At 44.2% G+C, this 16137-nt stretch overlaps 1 protein-coding gene across 1 annotated transcript in view; it reads right to left on the bottom strand.

Moving 5' to 3' along the window:
- LOC137299232 (inactive serine/threonine-protein kinase TEX14-like) overlaps positions 1 to 16137 on the bottom strand; it is a 29648-nt gene that overhangs the window by 1458 nt on the left and 12053 nt on the right. Inside the window, exons 6-11 of the mRNA XM_067967894.1 lie at positions 15644 to 15852; positions 12988 to 13084; positions 9278 to 9481; positions 5592 to 5775; positions 4351 to 4464; positions 208 to 332 (exon numbers count right to left, since the gene is read on the bottom strand). Of these exons, the coding sequence (XP_067823995.1) occupies positions 208 to 332; positions 4351 to 4464; positions 5592 to 5775; positions 9278 to 9481; positions 12988 to 13084; positions 15644 to 15852 (933 nt within the window). The remainder of the gene's footprint in view (positions 1 to 207; positions 333 to 4350; positions 4465 to 5591; positions 5776 to 9277; positions 9482 to 12987; positions 13085 to 15643; positions 15853 to 16137) is intronic.

The raw sequence follows: 16137 nt of genomic DNA, 5'->3' as shown, positions 1-16137 counted from the left end.
TATTTTGATATAAAGCCTGGTTAGCTACAAGTAATGTAGAAAAAAAATTCCCATAACTATCCTGCTATGAAATTGATTTGTATTTGCATGCGCCCGCCTGTTTACAACTCAGTAACTTCTTCATAGTTGACTCCATATGCTTAATTCTTAGAAAATAATTGTGATCACGATTGGGAGTCTCCCAGCTCTGTTCTATTAATTCCTTACATGTAGGGGCAATTGAAGCACCGGTGCCTGATGTTCTGCTTTCCGAAGCGCCCCTCACTTCTCCCTGTGCAGTCGCAATATTGGTTTGTTTTCCACTGACTGTGCATTCTTCTTTCTGTGACACCCTGTCAACAGAGAGTAACACATTTATCTTACCCAGCACATTAGATGTTTATAGTATCATTCAGCTGCTCCTCCGTGTACCATTTATAGACGTAGATTATAACTAAATCTAAATACTGATTAAGCTTAGGATTAATTATGTAAATGGCATCAGTACTGTAAAACCAGAAACCAAGTTAGCAATTAGTGCCATTAAATAATGTGTGCCAATTCCCAGTACACACCTATTGTTCCCTGTCCTCACTGACTCGATTTCCCCCACTGCTTCATCTTCAAATCTCTCCACAGTTTCTCAACTCCACCACTGCAATCTTTTCCAGCCTTATGTTCTACGTAGCACCCTTTGCTCTTCTGACTCTAGCCTATCATCCATCCACCTCCTCTCTATCAGTGGTTTAGCCTTCAGTCATCTTAGCCCTGCACTCTAGGACACTCCAACTTGACATACATGTGACAATTCTACTGCACCGGCCTATAGGATTTTACAGACCTGAAAACAAGTATGATTGTAAACTTGTTAATTCAAATTAAACCGCTGCTGCAGTTCCAGAAGCTCTAGCGGTTGGACATTAGACTTGTACAACCAGCCCTAGGCCCGAATCCCAGTCTCTGGAACAATCGGCACTAGAGGATCCATTGATGGAAAAGAAAATTGGGTGGGGTATTTGTAAGGAACAATAATGAAGGGAGCCATGAGAACTCCACACACCCACCACAGCCTGGAAATGGGGGTAATTAACAATTCACATTTTCTGTTAATAAAAGATTGTAGCAGCTGCTCTAACCCAGTGGTTTTCAAAGTACGGGTCATGCCCATTAATCACTGGGTCACTTCCCCGTGAGGCCGAGTCTCCCGCCCGCCATGACTGCACTCTCTGTCCCGCGTAAGCTCGTTGAGAGTTGTCCCGACATGTCGAGCATCAACCAGAATGCGCCGAGCCCTCTTGCTCCCTTATTGCTGCTACACACTGCTCCCCCGGGCGATGGGGGAGGGACGAGACGAGTGGGTGTATTGTGGGTGCCGTAGGCCGCAGGCTGGAGAACAACCATGGCGACCAACATCGAGGAGCTCTTCCGGTCTTTTGTGGTTAAGGAGGTAGAGGACGAGAGGCAGCAGAGGTAAGGTGTGGGGGGGTGGGGTCAGTTCATAGGAACAGGAGTAGGCTATTCAGCCCCTCGTGCCTGCTCTGCCATTTGATAAGATCATGGCTGATCTGTGATCTAACTCCATATACCTGCCTTTGGCCCCGATCCCTTAATACCTTTGGTTGCCAAAAAGCTATGTATCTCAGATTTAAATTTAGCAATTGAGCTAGTATCAATTGCCGTTTGCAGAAGAGAGAGTTCCAAACTTCTACCACCCTTTGTGTAGAAATGTTTTCTAATCTCACTCCTGAAAGGTCTGGCTCTAATTTTTAGACTGTGCCCACTACTCCTAGAATCCCCAACCAGCGGAAATGGTTTCTCTCTCTTCACCCTATCTGTTCCCCTTAATATCTTATAAATTTCGATCAGATCACCCCATAACCTTCTAAACTCCAGAGAATACAACCCCAATTTGTGTAATCTTTCCTTGCAACTTAACCCTTGAAGTCTGGGTATCATTCTAGTAAACCTACGCTGCACTCCCTCCAAGACCAATATGTCCTTCTGAAGGTGCGGTGCCCAGAACTGCTCACAGTACTCCAGGTGCGGTCTAACCAGCTGCAGCATAACTTCTGCTCCCTTGTACTCTAGTCTTTTAGACATAAAGGCCAGCATTCCTTTAGCCTTATTGATTATTTTCTGCACCTGTTCATGACACTTCAATGATCTATGTACCTGTACCCCTAAGTCCCTTTGGACATCCACTGTTTTTAACTTTTTACCATTTAGAAAGTACCCTGTTCTATCCTTTTTTGGTCCAAAGTGGATGACCTCACATTTGTCTACATTGAATTCCATTTGCCACAGTTTTGCCCATTCATCTAATCTATCAATGTCGCTTTGTAATTTTATGTTTTCATCTACACTACTTACAATGCCACCAATCTTTGTGTCATTGGCAAACTTAGATATGAGACTTTCTATGCCTTCATCTAAGTCATTAATAAATATTGTGAATAATTGAGGCCCCAAGACACATCCCTGTGGGACTCCACTAGTCACATCCTGCCAATGTGAGTGCCTACCCATTATCCCTACTCTGTCGCCTTTCGCTCAGCCAACTTCCTAACCAAGTCTGTACTTTTCCCTCGATTCCATGGGCTTCTATCTTAGCTAACAGTCTCTTATGTGGGACCTTATCAAATGCCTTCTGGAAGTCCATATAAATAACATCCATTGACATTCCCCTGTCCACTACTTCAGTCACCTCTTCAAAAAAATTCAGTCAGCTTTGTCAGGCACGACCTACCTTTCACAAATCCATGCTGGCTCTCTCTGATTAACTGAAAATTCTCGAGGTGTTCAGTCACCCTATCCTTAATTATAGACTCCAGCATTTTCCCCACAACAGATGTTAGGCTAACTGGTCTATAATTCCCTGGTTTCCCTCTCCTTAAAAAGCGGAGTGACGTGCAATTTTCCAATCTATTCCAATCGATTTAAAAACAAAACTGGAGGTGGGGTGGGGAAAACATTACAATAGTTTTTTTTAAATACAGATGATGTGGTTTGTGTTCTCAGTAAATTTTGAACTGTTATTGACCTGATCCTGATGGCTGTGAAGCCTCCGGGTGAAAATGGGAGGCGGACCTGGAGTAACATATTTGTAAAGAGAAATCTGGGTTTCCAATCCAGTGGAGTTTAATTTCAGTCCATTTTATCCACTCGTCCCCACGCCTTTTGTTGGGCTCAGAAAACAGGCCTTGTCCTGCTGTTCTTTAAAAAGAAAACACCCACCACGTCCTGGCCCGTGTACTGGGAGCAGCGTGGCGGCCACTCCAGGCAGTGAGTTCTTCCTGGAGTTTTTTTTTGGCAGGGGGGGGGGGGGGGGGGGAGATGGAGATGAACTCTGACTTCTAAGTTTCTTCCCGAAATGCTGAGCTATCGGTCATCTCGTTGGCGTTGCAAATTTTCTTCTTTGAAAATAGGTGTGCACAAAGGACTGAAAATATAATCCTCCTAAAGGCAATTATACATTCCAGCTATCTAATTTCAGATATAAACTGGATTGAATTGGTTTCACCTTGTGCTGTAGTGTTGACCTCTTTTTAGGAAGTGACCCTGTTTTTTTCCCCATGGGAAACAGTAGCAGTTTACAACCTAAAAGTTTGTTCTTCCATATGTAGCTGGCAAACATGAACATATCTGACATTTACAAGTTGAAACTACTATGAAGGTACCTCGTCAAACCCTCACGCCCACCCCTCCAAAAAAGTATTTAGAAAGTTCTTCAGCATCAATGTTGTCTCAGCTACTATAACTTATTTGTACTATTATATTGCAGCTACCCTGTATTTGCAGCAAGTTGGCAGTATCAAGTTATATTGCCCCACATGCACCACTCAGATTGGGGAAGAGCAGAGCTCTGCATGTGCATATCCAAATGTGTGCACAGAGCTATGTTTATCACCTGAGAAATTTAGATGCTGTCCAGCAGCAAGGAAAGCCTAAAAAAAACTTTAATAAGTTAATCCTGAAATGATAATGAAGCTAAATTTGATGGTTGAGCAATAAAACGAGCTGGTGCAACTCACCTGTGATAGCACACTGAAAACACGCCACAAGTCATTAAGTTTGTCATCTTTTTGGATCGGTGCTTTCAAAGAATATCCACTGTTAAGTAAGATTAGGGTTCTGTTGTTGCTGCCGTTTACAACAACCTACATGTGCGAACTGGGATTTTCGACTTTGACAGGGTTTAAAAACAAGAGAAAGAAACCGACTTAACAGCACACCTGATATGCGTGTACAGCTTTCATCTTGTGATCCAGACTGGAACGAAATCATGAACAATAGGCAGACCCACCCGTCACATTAAGTAAGTGAAACTCAACCTGATTTTTTTTACTTTGTTTATTCTTACTTTGCTCTAACCTTAAGGCCTCTCCTTTGAGTGCATCATTTGTCCACATCTTGGTTATTTTTTCCTTTGGCTGATCTTGAGATTCCAACATCCCCTCTAGAACACTGTCTAGTGTAGAATGAGCTCTAAGGAAAAGCACAACTCTCATTCAGGATTGTCTATCGCTAATGAATTTAATAAATCTGTGTTTGGGTCCAGTGCTACTTGATTGGGAAATCCCATCAAAATTTTCTTTTTCAAAAAATAAAATGAATTTAGTGGGTAATTGGGAAGTGTAAGCAAAGTTCAGATCCAGCCTACACCGATGGGTTGAAAATCTCTGCCAACTATAAAAGGCCTTGAGTGGAATGGGTTTGGGAAAACTTCCAACTCCCACTGTGATTTAGCACAATTTGACAAAGTGCAGACTTGTCACAAGGATGGCTGGTGTGAGAAGTGGAAAATTCACACCTGTGCATTATGGGGCACCCTTCAGAGACTGGGGTTAAGGCAGACTGTTGGGGGAGAACAGATGGAACTTCACTCTGCATCTGGCTTGCGCTATGACTTGGGAGTGGGTCAGCTTGATGCTGACAGTGGGTGCAAGGTGTTCCTGTTCTTACACTTCTATGCCTCACCTTCAACACTCAAAGTCACCAAAAAAAGTTACAACAGTAAACAATGTAATTCTGAGAAAAAAGACCCAGCCTCACAGTTGTAGAGACTTTTTTGGAACTAAATTAACTGTGAAAAAGAGTCACATTTTAAAGAGAGAAAAGCGAATCCTAGAAAGGAATGAAATACACCTTTGGTAAGGTGACCTGGTCTGGAGGGTAGGGAAGAGCTGCAACAGAGATGATCAAGAGGGGAGTAATTGCAACAAAAGTACTTGCAAGCTGGCAAGATGCATTGTTTCTCAGTCTTACCAAAGTTGCAAAGAAGTTCAAATCCAGCTCACGGGTGGTTGAATTTCCCAATCCTAATCAGGCTTCATGAGATTATATACTGAGCAGTTTTATATATAAATACAAAATCACTGACTGTCAGGAGTGACTAGCAGATGGAACCATGGGGGCATTTCCTTTGGCCACTATGTGTTAGTGACATTATAACCACAATGGGAAGATTTCCTACGTTCACTATTAATAGCAAAATGGTAAAAACATAAAAGGAAACTTGTTTTATTAGCAGAATCGGTAATTAAAGTCATAATGCTCGCCATGATTTGCCACCACTTGAATACATGGAGTGTTGGGCTATTTTGTCCCTCTACCTCTCAGTCTCTTCCATGGATTTCTGTATGCTGCACCGTTCCCAGGCACTGGGATATTCCAAAATGCCTTGGCTTGCTTCCCTCTGCCTCTCTTGTACAAGCCTTTCCACTTTCTGATCCTCCCCGAGCTCCTGAACAATCCCTCCTGACGTTATCCCCTCTGGCATGTGATTCGCTTTTTCTCCTGAAAACAAGCCTGTTTTTAGGGCGTTCCAAGTTACAATGAACATGCAATTGGCTATATATTAAGAATAAGGACTGACTAAGTGGGTAACACTCGCTTTTAACTCTTACATCTCTGGGGCTTTGTTCTGTTGCAAATAATTACCGAGGGGATTATTCTAACAAAAACTGCAAATGCTAGAAATTGGAAATAAAAACACACAATGCTGGAAGTACACAGCAGGTTCATCAGTGTCTGCAAAAACAACTTGCATTTCTGCAGCGCCTTTAAGAGCCTGCAGGAGCTTCACAGGGGATTGGAAGGAAGCCAAGGCTTCTTCGACAGCACCTCCCAAACCCACGATCTCTACCACCTAGAAGGACAAGGGCAGCAGGTGCATGGGAACAACGCCACCTGCACGTTCCCCTCCAAGTCGCACACCAGCCCGACTTGGAAATATATTGCAGTTCCTTCATCGTCACTGGGTCAAAATCCTGGAACTCCCTACCTAACAACACTGTGGGAGAACCTTCACCACACGGACTGCAGCGGTTCAAGAAGGCGGCTCACCACCACCTTCTCCAGGGCAATTAGGGATGGGCAATAAATGCCGGCCTCGCCAGCAACACCCACATTCCATGAATGAATTAAAAAAGAACAAGCGGGAGACTGGGAGAACAGTGGGGAGGAAATGAGGTATGGTAGAAGAGGTAGGTTTTGAGTATACTTTTTAAGGGAGACTTTTATTAAGGTGGAGGGATTTAAGAAAGATCTTCAGAATGGTAAGTGCTGGCTCTGCCATCAATAGTGGAGCAGAGGAAGGAGGTGATGCACAGCAGAGGGTGCAAGTAGGGATGTAGGACTAGAAGAGGTTGGAAGTAGGGTGGAGTGTGACCATAGAGAGATCTGTAAATGATGACACGGATTCTGGTTGTCATCCATGCTTTTGTTACTTCCAGATTTGACTATTCCAATGCTCTCGTGGCTGGCCTCCCATCTTCCACCTTCCATAAATTTCAGCTCATCCAAAACTCTGCTGCCCGTATCCTAACTGACACCAAGTCCCGTTCACCATCACCCCTGTGCTCACTGACCTACATTGGCTCCCGGTCCACCAATGCCCCGATTTTAAAATTTCTAATCCTTGTGTTCAAATCCCTCCATGGCCTCGCCCCGCCCTATCTCTGTAACCTCCTCCAGCGCTACAACCCTCCGAGAACTCTGCGTTCCTCCAACTCTGGCCTCTTGCGCATCGCCCACTTCCTTCGCCCCACCATTGGTGGCCGTGCCTTCACCCGCCTAGACCCTAAGCTCTGGAATTCCCTCCCTAAACCTTGCCGTCTCTCCATATCTCCTGCTTTAAGGCGCTCTTTAAAACCTAAAAACCTATTTGACCGAGCTTTTAGTCACATCTCCTAATAATCTCCTTCTTTCTCTTGCTATCCATTTTTGTTTGATAGTGCCCATTTGAAGCACCTCAGGATGTTTTTCTACATTAAAGACACTGTATGTTCTATGCAAGTTGTTGGGTGAGTGGTGGAAGGAAGTTCCGTCCCGTTGCACCTCCGCAGGCGGATTGGTGTGGGATATCTACCTCATTGTCTTTACCATCCCTAGTCGGTGGATCACTGATTAGCAGTAGTTTTATTAGTCTTGAGTTCTACCAGCTGAAATAATTTTTTTTTTAACCTTAAGTAAGTTTGTAAATACTGTGTTTTAGTTTCTGTGTATTTTTATGTGCATGGTGCGAACACTTGCACCAAATGCCTCAGGATGGCAGTCTTGGTCTTTCCTTTTGCCAGTGGTTCTCCAATATGACCTTGGGACCAGACTTTCAAACAGCAGGGAGAATTTGGAGTATTTTAATGTCAAAATCAGGAGAGAATTCGTTTTTACTGATCCATCAATCTGACAAAATCCGGGAATTTATGGTAGAAAATCAGTAAAAAAAAATGACTTCAATAATCCTCAAAAGTACTTTGGATTAATATGGTGAAATCTAAAATTTGCTTCAACTCAGATCTTGGATATACCCACCCCTCAAAAAATGGCAGTATCTTTAAACAGAGATAAAATGCCCATCAATGTGCACAGTGTGCATTTTCTGGCCCATTCAAACCTCCCCTCCACCGCTGCAGCAACAAAGGAAGCCTGTTTGTGTTGGTTTAGTGACAAGTGTCTGTTTCAGTTCAGAGGGGAGAGGACGGAAACTGGGAAACAGTAAATTGGGAAAAACTATTTCCACTGGTCAGTCAGTCGGTACAGGGACATAAATTTAAGATCATCACCAAAGGGAGAGGTTAGGAAATTATTTTTTTACACAGTGGGTTGTTAGGACCTCGGACGCCCGACCAGAAACAGCAGTGGGAGCAGAATCCATTATAGCATTTAGAAAGGGAAGTGGATAAATATTTGAAAATGAAAAATTTTAAAAGGATGTGGGGAAAGGGGAATGGGACTAAGTGGATAGCTCTCTCCTGTGATGTAAAATTCAATGATTTTTTTTTGTGGCTATTTTGTACTTTGTGCTTGGTTCATGAATTCTAGGTGGTGAGTGGATCCAGATTCTGGGTATTGTCGCTGGATCCATTTGCAGCCCATGGGAAGCTCTTTTTTTGCTCTTACACTGGCTTCAATATCTGAACTTTGGATTTGGAGAACTAGAACTCCAGAAGGTGAGGTTTGAGGGGGTTTCTCCCTCTCTTCCATGCAGCAGCTGCCTCATGCTAGCGTGCATGGGCACCAGTCACCCCTCAGTACCTCACCAAGTGGCCATTCTTCTCATGTGAACCTGGACAGCGAATGTCACAGGGCTATTTGACTGCAGAGGGCATCAACAGTCGAGCCAATCCTTCCCACATCCAATGTCCACGCATGCAGTAGGAGTCAATGGATAGCGATCAGGGTTGGGAGCCCTGGTGCAGAGACTGATTATTGCGCTCCTACCATCTCCTTGGCTGAGATCAGCTAACTCAGAACATACCAGGGATCGAACCTGTGACCTACCTGATCTGTGCAACTCTGAACCATAATACGTTTTTAAAAATTCATTCTCAGGATGTGGGCGCCGCTGGCAAGGCCAGCATTTATTGCCCATCCCTAGTTGCTCTTGAGAAGGTGGTGGTGAGCCACCTTCTTGAACCGCTGCAGTCCGTGTGGTGAAGGTTCTCCCAAAATACTGTTAGGTGGGGGTTCCAGGATTTTGATGCAGCGACGATGAAGGAACGGCCGATATATTTCCAAGTCGGGATGGTGTGTGACTTGGTCCTCATGCACCTCCTGCCTTTGCTCCTCTAGGTGGTGGAGGTGGCGGGTTTGGGAGGTGCTGTCGAAGAAGCCTTGGCGACTTGCTGCAGTGCATCCTGTAGATAGTACACACTGTAGCCATGGTGTGCCGGAGGTGGAGGGTGGGGATATTTAAGCTAGCGGATGGGGTACTGATCAAGCTGACTGCTTTGTGTTCACTTATTACTTGAGCCATGACTGATGTGTTTAAGCTGAAAAAAGTTTTCACAGCACTTACCTTGATTCTGCTTATTCTTGTCCCACATTCCAGTCATTCCATCTACCTCGTCACCTCCTTTGCTGATAAACACAGAGCACTGACTGCCACAGCTGGCACCGCCACATGCTGCCAAGGTAATAATCTGCCCACCAGGCAGTGTGCTACTGAGGGTCCTGGGTTCTGACAACTTCACCACTTCCTCACCCCTGCCTGCAATAGAATCTTAACAAAAAAACAATTCGGGAACATTTTTAACTCTTCTGCCAGAGGCTTCCCGGAGAGATTTTTATTTCGAGAATGTGCTGAAAGGTACTGTTTAACTCTGTGCACAGGGTAGCCGTAGAAATTCTGCACTAAAACCAGAGCTGTAACCAGACTACAGTTTTGCCATTTATTTAGCGGGCGTGTCAGCTAAAACTTTGGGGGTGAAATTCAACTTCGGTGGGGGCGCAGAACAGGCTGTTGGGATCGACCGCCCGTTATACACCCTGCTCAATCTTACTTTTCATTGACGTCGCTGGAAAGGACAATCGGACAGAGTGTATAACGGCCAGCTGATCCACTGTCTCTCATTTTGTACCCGCGCCAGAGTTAAATTTTGCCCCCTTTGACTGAATAAGAAGTTGTTTGTGAACGGTGCAGAACAGCAGTGTCATTCCCCATGCGCAGTTTGAATCAGTGTCCCTGAGTCAGCACAGTTAATAATCACTAATAATCTTACTCTCAGCTCCCCTGTTCGCTCTGTTGATCGAGGCACTGTGCAGCCGATCCCTGGTCTGTGCTGGGTTAGCTGATGGTTGCTGGGATGGCAGTGGGTGGGGGGGGAACCCATAATACAGCGCTCTGGAACCATTCATGGGGGCACTCAGGAAATCTCCCGAGTTCCCGTATGGCCAGTCCGCTCCTGGATGCAATTCTGCAATCCCCGCTGGAAAATCCACAAGTGCGGACATTGGGCAAGGACAGGATTGGCCTTGTCTATGGTGACCGCTAATAATTTAATAGCCTGCCAATGTTCATTATCTAGGCTCACACATGGCCATTAAGGTAAGGCTGATGCAAATGTACACCAGTATGAGGTAATGTCTTTAGCAGGGAGGAAGGGTGAGGAAATTGGGAAAAGGAGAAAATGCCAGTCCTTCCTCAGGGTACGGGCTAAGCCTCGAGACATAACACTCGGTGTTTTACTATCCCTGAAAGCAGTGTCTCGTACTGAGATAAGGTCTCGTGAATAGCAGCAAGCCTCCAGTATTTCATGCCGAATCTTAAATAGAACATTAGTGGGCTATTTAACCATGGAAGCTATCACAGCCAAGGCTGATCCTGTCTTCAATTCATATTCACACTTCCAGCAGGGGTGCAGGGGTTGCTGGATAATATTCAGGAGCAGGAATTTGGCCAATGTTCCACCTGCCCAATCCAGGGAGGGACTGAAACCAACCGAAACAGCTCTATTGCTGTCCCAGCTGATGACAGCTAATTCAGCACACGCACATACACATGGGATTGAATCTGGGACCCACCTGGTCTGTGTGACTCAGCACGATTTACCCTTGGAACATCATGTTGATCACTGATGTTGTAATGTAAATGGGAAGGACCCCTGGCTCCTGCACCGTGACAGTCACCCGAGCCATCTTCCACTTATCTGGAGATCAAAAATGGACCGTGTCCACAGGGACACGATGTACAAATCTCCAGAGAAAGGGGGGAAAGGCGTGTCCAACGTGGCCCTCATCCTGATGGCCACCTTTGTGTGCGGCTGCATAAAGCTGTGCGTAGACCCTCGGTACGCAAACACAAAGTGTCACTACGTGCTGAGGTTCTACCTGTCCCCGGTGTTGAGAAGGATGGGCCTGGCCACGCTGACACGGAACGCTCCGTCCAGTTGGACCGTTCCGCCCCACCTGTCCTTCGTGGAAAAGTTTGTGCAGAAAAACACCTTTGACCACAATGCGATCAGCAAGTGGTCCGCACGTAACGTCCTCGAGACCCTGCGGGAAAAGGAGATGGTGGATCCTGTCAGTTGGTTCCCCGAGCAGTCTGTCAATGTCATTTGGCAGTACCTGTTCGTGCATTTCTGTGGATCTCTGACCTTCTAACTTGGTTCTTGCTATAGCTGAATTGCACGCGGGTAAATCCTTAACCACACTGACCGAGTAAGCAGCATTAATATGTTCACTTTTATCTGTAGGAACAGTGAAACTCGTATAACCTGAACAATGAATGCAGTGTCAGGAAGAGCAGGCCGGGGGCTGGATGGGTCATTCAGTCTGGAATATATTTGGATTAGATGTTTACATCTGCTTGATCCAACTTAATTCCAGCGTTAGTAAGGAACAAATACTCAGAGCCTGTGCCGAGGTAAAACTTGTGCGTAATTTCAATAGGTGAGGGAAGGCTAGAAAAATGAGGGTAGAGATTATTGTTGGTGCTATTTTTGTACAAATTATGACTATAATTTCTATACAGGTAAGAATACCTGCTTTTTATTTAATTTACTTTATGCCGTGGAGTAATGTGATTTTATGGTATGCTTTATGTACACAGTAATTATTTTCTAGGTTGTAAGTGATTGAAACATGACACAGTGCTTGTTTAATGTCTGTTAACTAGGCTCTGTTGCATCATTCAAATGTACGTTTCAAGGTAACTATAGAGCATCTTTTGCTAAAGCTTGTATAAATTAAATAATGTTTATACTGTAGTAGATACTATAGGTTAGAAATGTCCTGAAGTATTAATGGAAGGCAAGTCTCAGAAAGCACCTTCTGTTCAAAATATTCCATCCCCTGGCCTGAACTAAATATATATCTTTGTTAACTGTCAGGAAATATTGTTATCGCTGCAGCCTCACAGATCCCCCTCCCCCCACCATCCATCAGCAGCAATCCTTCCCTCTCCAGTGATTTAAGTTGCCAGATGGGGCCTTTTGTGTTCTTCAGTGACTGCATTCACTGCACTGGGGGCCAGCCCTTCAGACTGGCCTGGGAACAGACCTGGAGCACTCTGACCCCAGCAGGGTCTGGATACTACAGCATATTCAGACAGTAAAGAATGTTTTGGAATCGTGTTCGGGGAGGCGGGGTCTCACTTTTTTTCAATGTAAAAGGTCACAATTCCAAGCAATGCAGTTCAAAACAAAACAATGCAGATCATACGCACGATGATCTCATTATTAGAATTCAAAACAGTACATATCTTCTAATACATTCTGTACAATACAAAGTGGGGTGACCTTACATACTGGCCTTTCCCCATAGAGCCTTTGCGTAGGCCACATCTTGCTTCATTGCGTCCCACAGCACGTACTCCCGGACCTTGGCATGTGCCAGTCGGCAACACTCGGTCATGGACAGCTCCTTCAGCTGGAAGACCAACAGGTTTCGGGCGGACCAAAGGGCCTCCTTCACCAAGTTGATGGTCTTCCAGCAGCAGTTGATATCTGTCTCAGTGTATCCCTCGGGGAACAGCCCCTAGAGCACAGCGTCCTGTGTTACCAAACAGTTAGGGATGAACCAGGACAGATACCAATGCATCTCTCCACACCTTCTGCGTGAAGGGGCAGTCCATCAGGAGGTGGACGACGGAGGTGGGGGTCTCACATCCACCGCTCCAGTATGATCCATGGTGAAAACATTTCGCTGCAACATTCAACAGAAAGTACTCCCGCTGGACTCTCCTTTTTATTGCTGAGACTAGATCGTACCACTGAAGAGAGATTCTACCTGTCAGCTGGACGGGGGAACTTGGAGGAGCTGCGCACGGCTTTCCACTGACTCGTTCCGATGGGGAGTTAGCAACACCGAGCACCGATTGAGCAATCTAAGATCAGAAGGACACTTTCAGCGATTTTTGTATTTGATAACACTATACCTGGAAATACTAAGAGGCGATGTCATAGCTGAGGAAAAATCTTTAAGGCAGGTTTCACTACAATATCACAGAATCGTTTGAAAAGCAGAATGCAAAGAGACGATGCTGGAGAGGCAAGGCAGCTTATGGTCCTTCCCTTTGGTTTCTGGCGTTAGTGCTTTTCTTTTTATCAGACATCAGTTAACGAAAATATTTGCCTTTTACACACGCCTGAATTCACTCTCGCGATCCTTTCTACCGTCTCTAAATAACGGGATGACTCGCCACTAAGAAGCTCCCATTTAAAGGTTTCTGTTGTATATTAATATTATTATAGATACTGAAATATAATCTAAACAGTACATGGAATCATTCTATAACCTGTTAGACACAAAAAAAGCTGGGCCATCATTGTCTCATCTCTAGCCTCCAACTTCTGTCTCTCCATCAAAACCTTTCTTGTCTCTCTCTATAATCAATGCTACGATGGTCATTACTCCTCTGCACTTTCCTCTCTTCCTCCTAAGCTGCAATTATGCCATCCTGGAATTACATTCACCCCCTTGTACCCACACTGTGCTGAAATCACAGCTCATTGCACCGTCTCCCACTCTAACTCATCCATTCCCGTTACTGTGTCACCTCCCTCAAGTCTTCTGGTCTTCTTACAATCTAAAGTTTTTAAAACTCAAGCTGACTTTATGTATAATAGATCATAAAATATATGTGTGAATGAGTAGCAGCCTCATAAAATATTTGTACAAATATTTTCCTATATGTATAGTGGCTTCATAAAATATATTTATGAGTTTACATGTATATGTATAATAGCCTCATAAAATTCTTGAGAACCCAATAAAAAAAGTTTAATTAAAAAAACCTTAACAATGACATCTTGGACTCTGGGGCCTTGGCCCTTCACCTAAGCTCATCAGTTACAAAAAAGGAAATACAGATTTTCTGTCACTCACTTGATTAATAACATTCATTATATACACTTCAGGACAGATAATCTTCATGTCATTGCACCGTGTGAGGACAGCTACATTATTTATTTGTGACCAGAAATTTTTTTTAAAAAAAGAAGCACGGGAAAGGGTTTAACTTCCTTGGTGTACTATCTTTAGTGCACTGGTTAATGATTTGCACTTTAAGTTGATGTCTGTGATAGTGCAATGGAGTAATTAACCGGTGTGAATAAAATAAACCACTAGAATTTAATCTGATATGGCCCAACTAAACTTTCTTAAACTTATACTTTGTACCAAGGTTCATGATTCCGACTATTTTGGGTTCAGGGCACCAGACGGCATTCCCACTGATATGTCACTAATCAGTGGAAGTCACATATTAGACAATAAATGCTGGCCTTGCCAGTGACGCCCACATCCCATGAACGAATAAAAAAAAAGACTGCATTGGTTTGGCACTTGATCCCCGAGTCCCTGCCACTAGATGTTTGTGAGGACGATTACAATGACACTTAAACCTTGTAATAGCTGAACCTGGGAGCAGCGAATTTCCTCTTCAGGAGCTACAATTAGTCGTCCTTATATTTTGTTCTGATTATTTGATGGTGTAAACAAATCTGTATTTACAATTCTCTCCCGGTTTCACTGAAAGCAGTGACTTATGATGAGGTATGGATCAATGGGCTCTGGCTCTCTGCTACCTCACTAGAGTGGTCATTCTTCATGTGTGAGCCTAGACAGTGAGTCCAGGCAGGCTAATCGACCATGGGGGGAGCATCATAGTTCAGGCCTTGCCTGACATCCCTTTGGATGCATGTTACTCCTCCCTGGCTCTGGGACACTGAAGCTAATTATAATGCCTCCATTGCTGCCCCAGCTAACTTTAGATAACAGCACAGAGCAGGGATCAAACCATGACTTAGTACCTCCATGCAACGGATTTACCCACTGAACCATCATCTTTTTTTATTATGTTTCTTTATGGCTATTGATGGGCAGGCAGAGCATTGGTGTGAGATTAAAACATTATGTAGGACAGAATACAGCTGATTATCACATTCAATTTGATGATCTAGAACACAAAGCTGTAGGTCCTACACTGTTACAAGTTAATTGGGCAGTGGCTTTTATACTCTAAAATTTATATATTTGAAATTACATAAAACATATATTTAAAATAACATGCAACCTTATTCTGGGAATAAATATGGGATCATCATCTAGAAAGTTACTCAAGTGATATGCTGCCACAGTGCACAGGGGCACCATGGAGTGGAAGGACAATACCCGCTCCACTGAGTTCCTCTTACACACATTCAGGCACAAGAAGGAGCCAAGTACTTCCCCACTGTGGGTAGTGGGGATGCAGGAGGAAACACTGGAGGCAACAATCACTGCCAAGCTGGCATTGCTGGAGGTCTGAGAACAGCTTGCCTGGGTGGAGGGGAAGGGAGGGCAGGAGAGAGGTGACCTGGCATAACCTGTACAGGAAGAGGAAAAAATGGGAAATATGAAGATTATTTATTGTTGTTACAATGAAGAAATGCAATGTACTCACGGATCCAATTGTTGCTGAGGACTGACTTTCAGGTGGAGTGATTGGGGTTTGCGTTCTGATGGTCTCATTGCATGCTGTAGCAAATGTCCCAGGGGATATTGCACTTGAATCAGGGCTGGGCCATAGGGAGGTCTCTGAAATATTAGTCTGCAGCAGCACTGGTTCAGATTTAGTATGATATGGCCAGTGACCTGAGGAAACCTTCTTCCCTAGATCAGAACACATTAATTTAATTATTTCATACAAATAAAATGAATACTTAAGCAACTACAGTAGATCACCTGACTGTCTCTGTCCCTGTACAAATTGTAATGCACTCGTACTAACAGTTTCTAGATCCAAAAGAAAAAAACTTGCTTTTATATAGCGCCTTCCATGATCTCAGGACATCCCAAAGTGCTTTACAGCCAATTAAGTACTTTTGAAATGTAGTCACTGTTGTAATATAGGAAAATGTGGCAGTCAATTTGCACAGCAAGCTCCCACAAACAGCA

The sequence above is a fragment of the Heptranchias perlo genome, chromosome 28 (assembly GCF_035084215.1).
Source record: "Heptranchias perlo isolate sHepPer1 chromosome 28, sHepPer1.hap1, whole genome shotgun sequence".
NCBI lineage: Eukaryota > Metazoa > Chordata > Chondrichthyes > Hexanchiformes > Hexanchidae > Heptranchias > Heptranchias perlo.
This window is presented reverse-complemented; position numbering and strand designations above follow the sequence as displayed.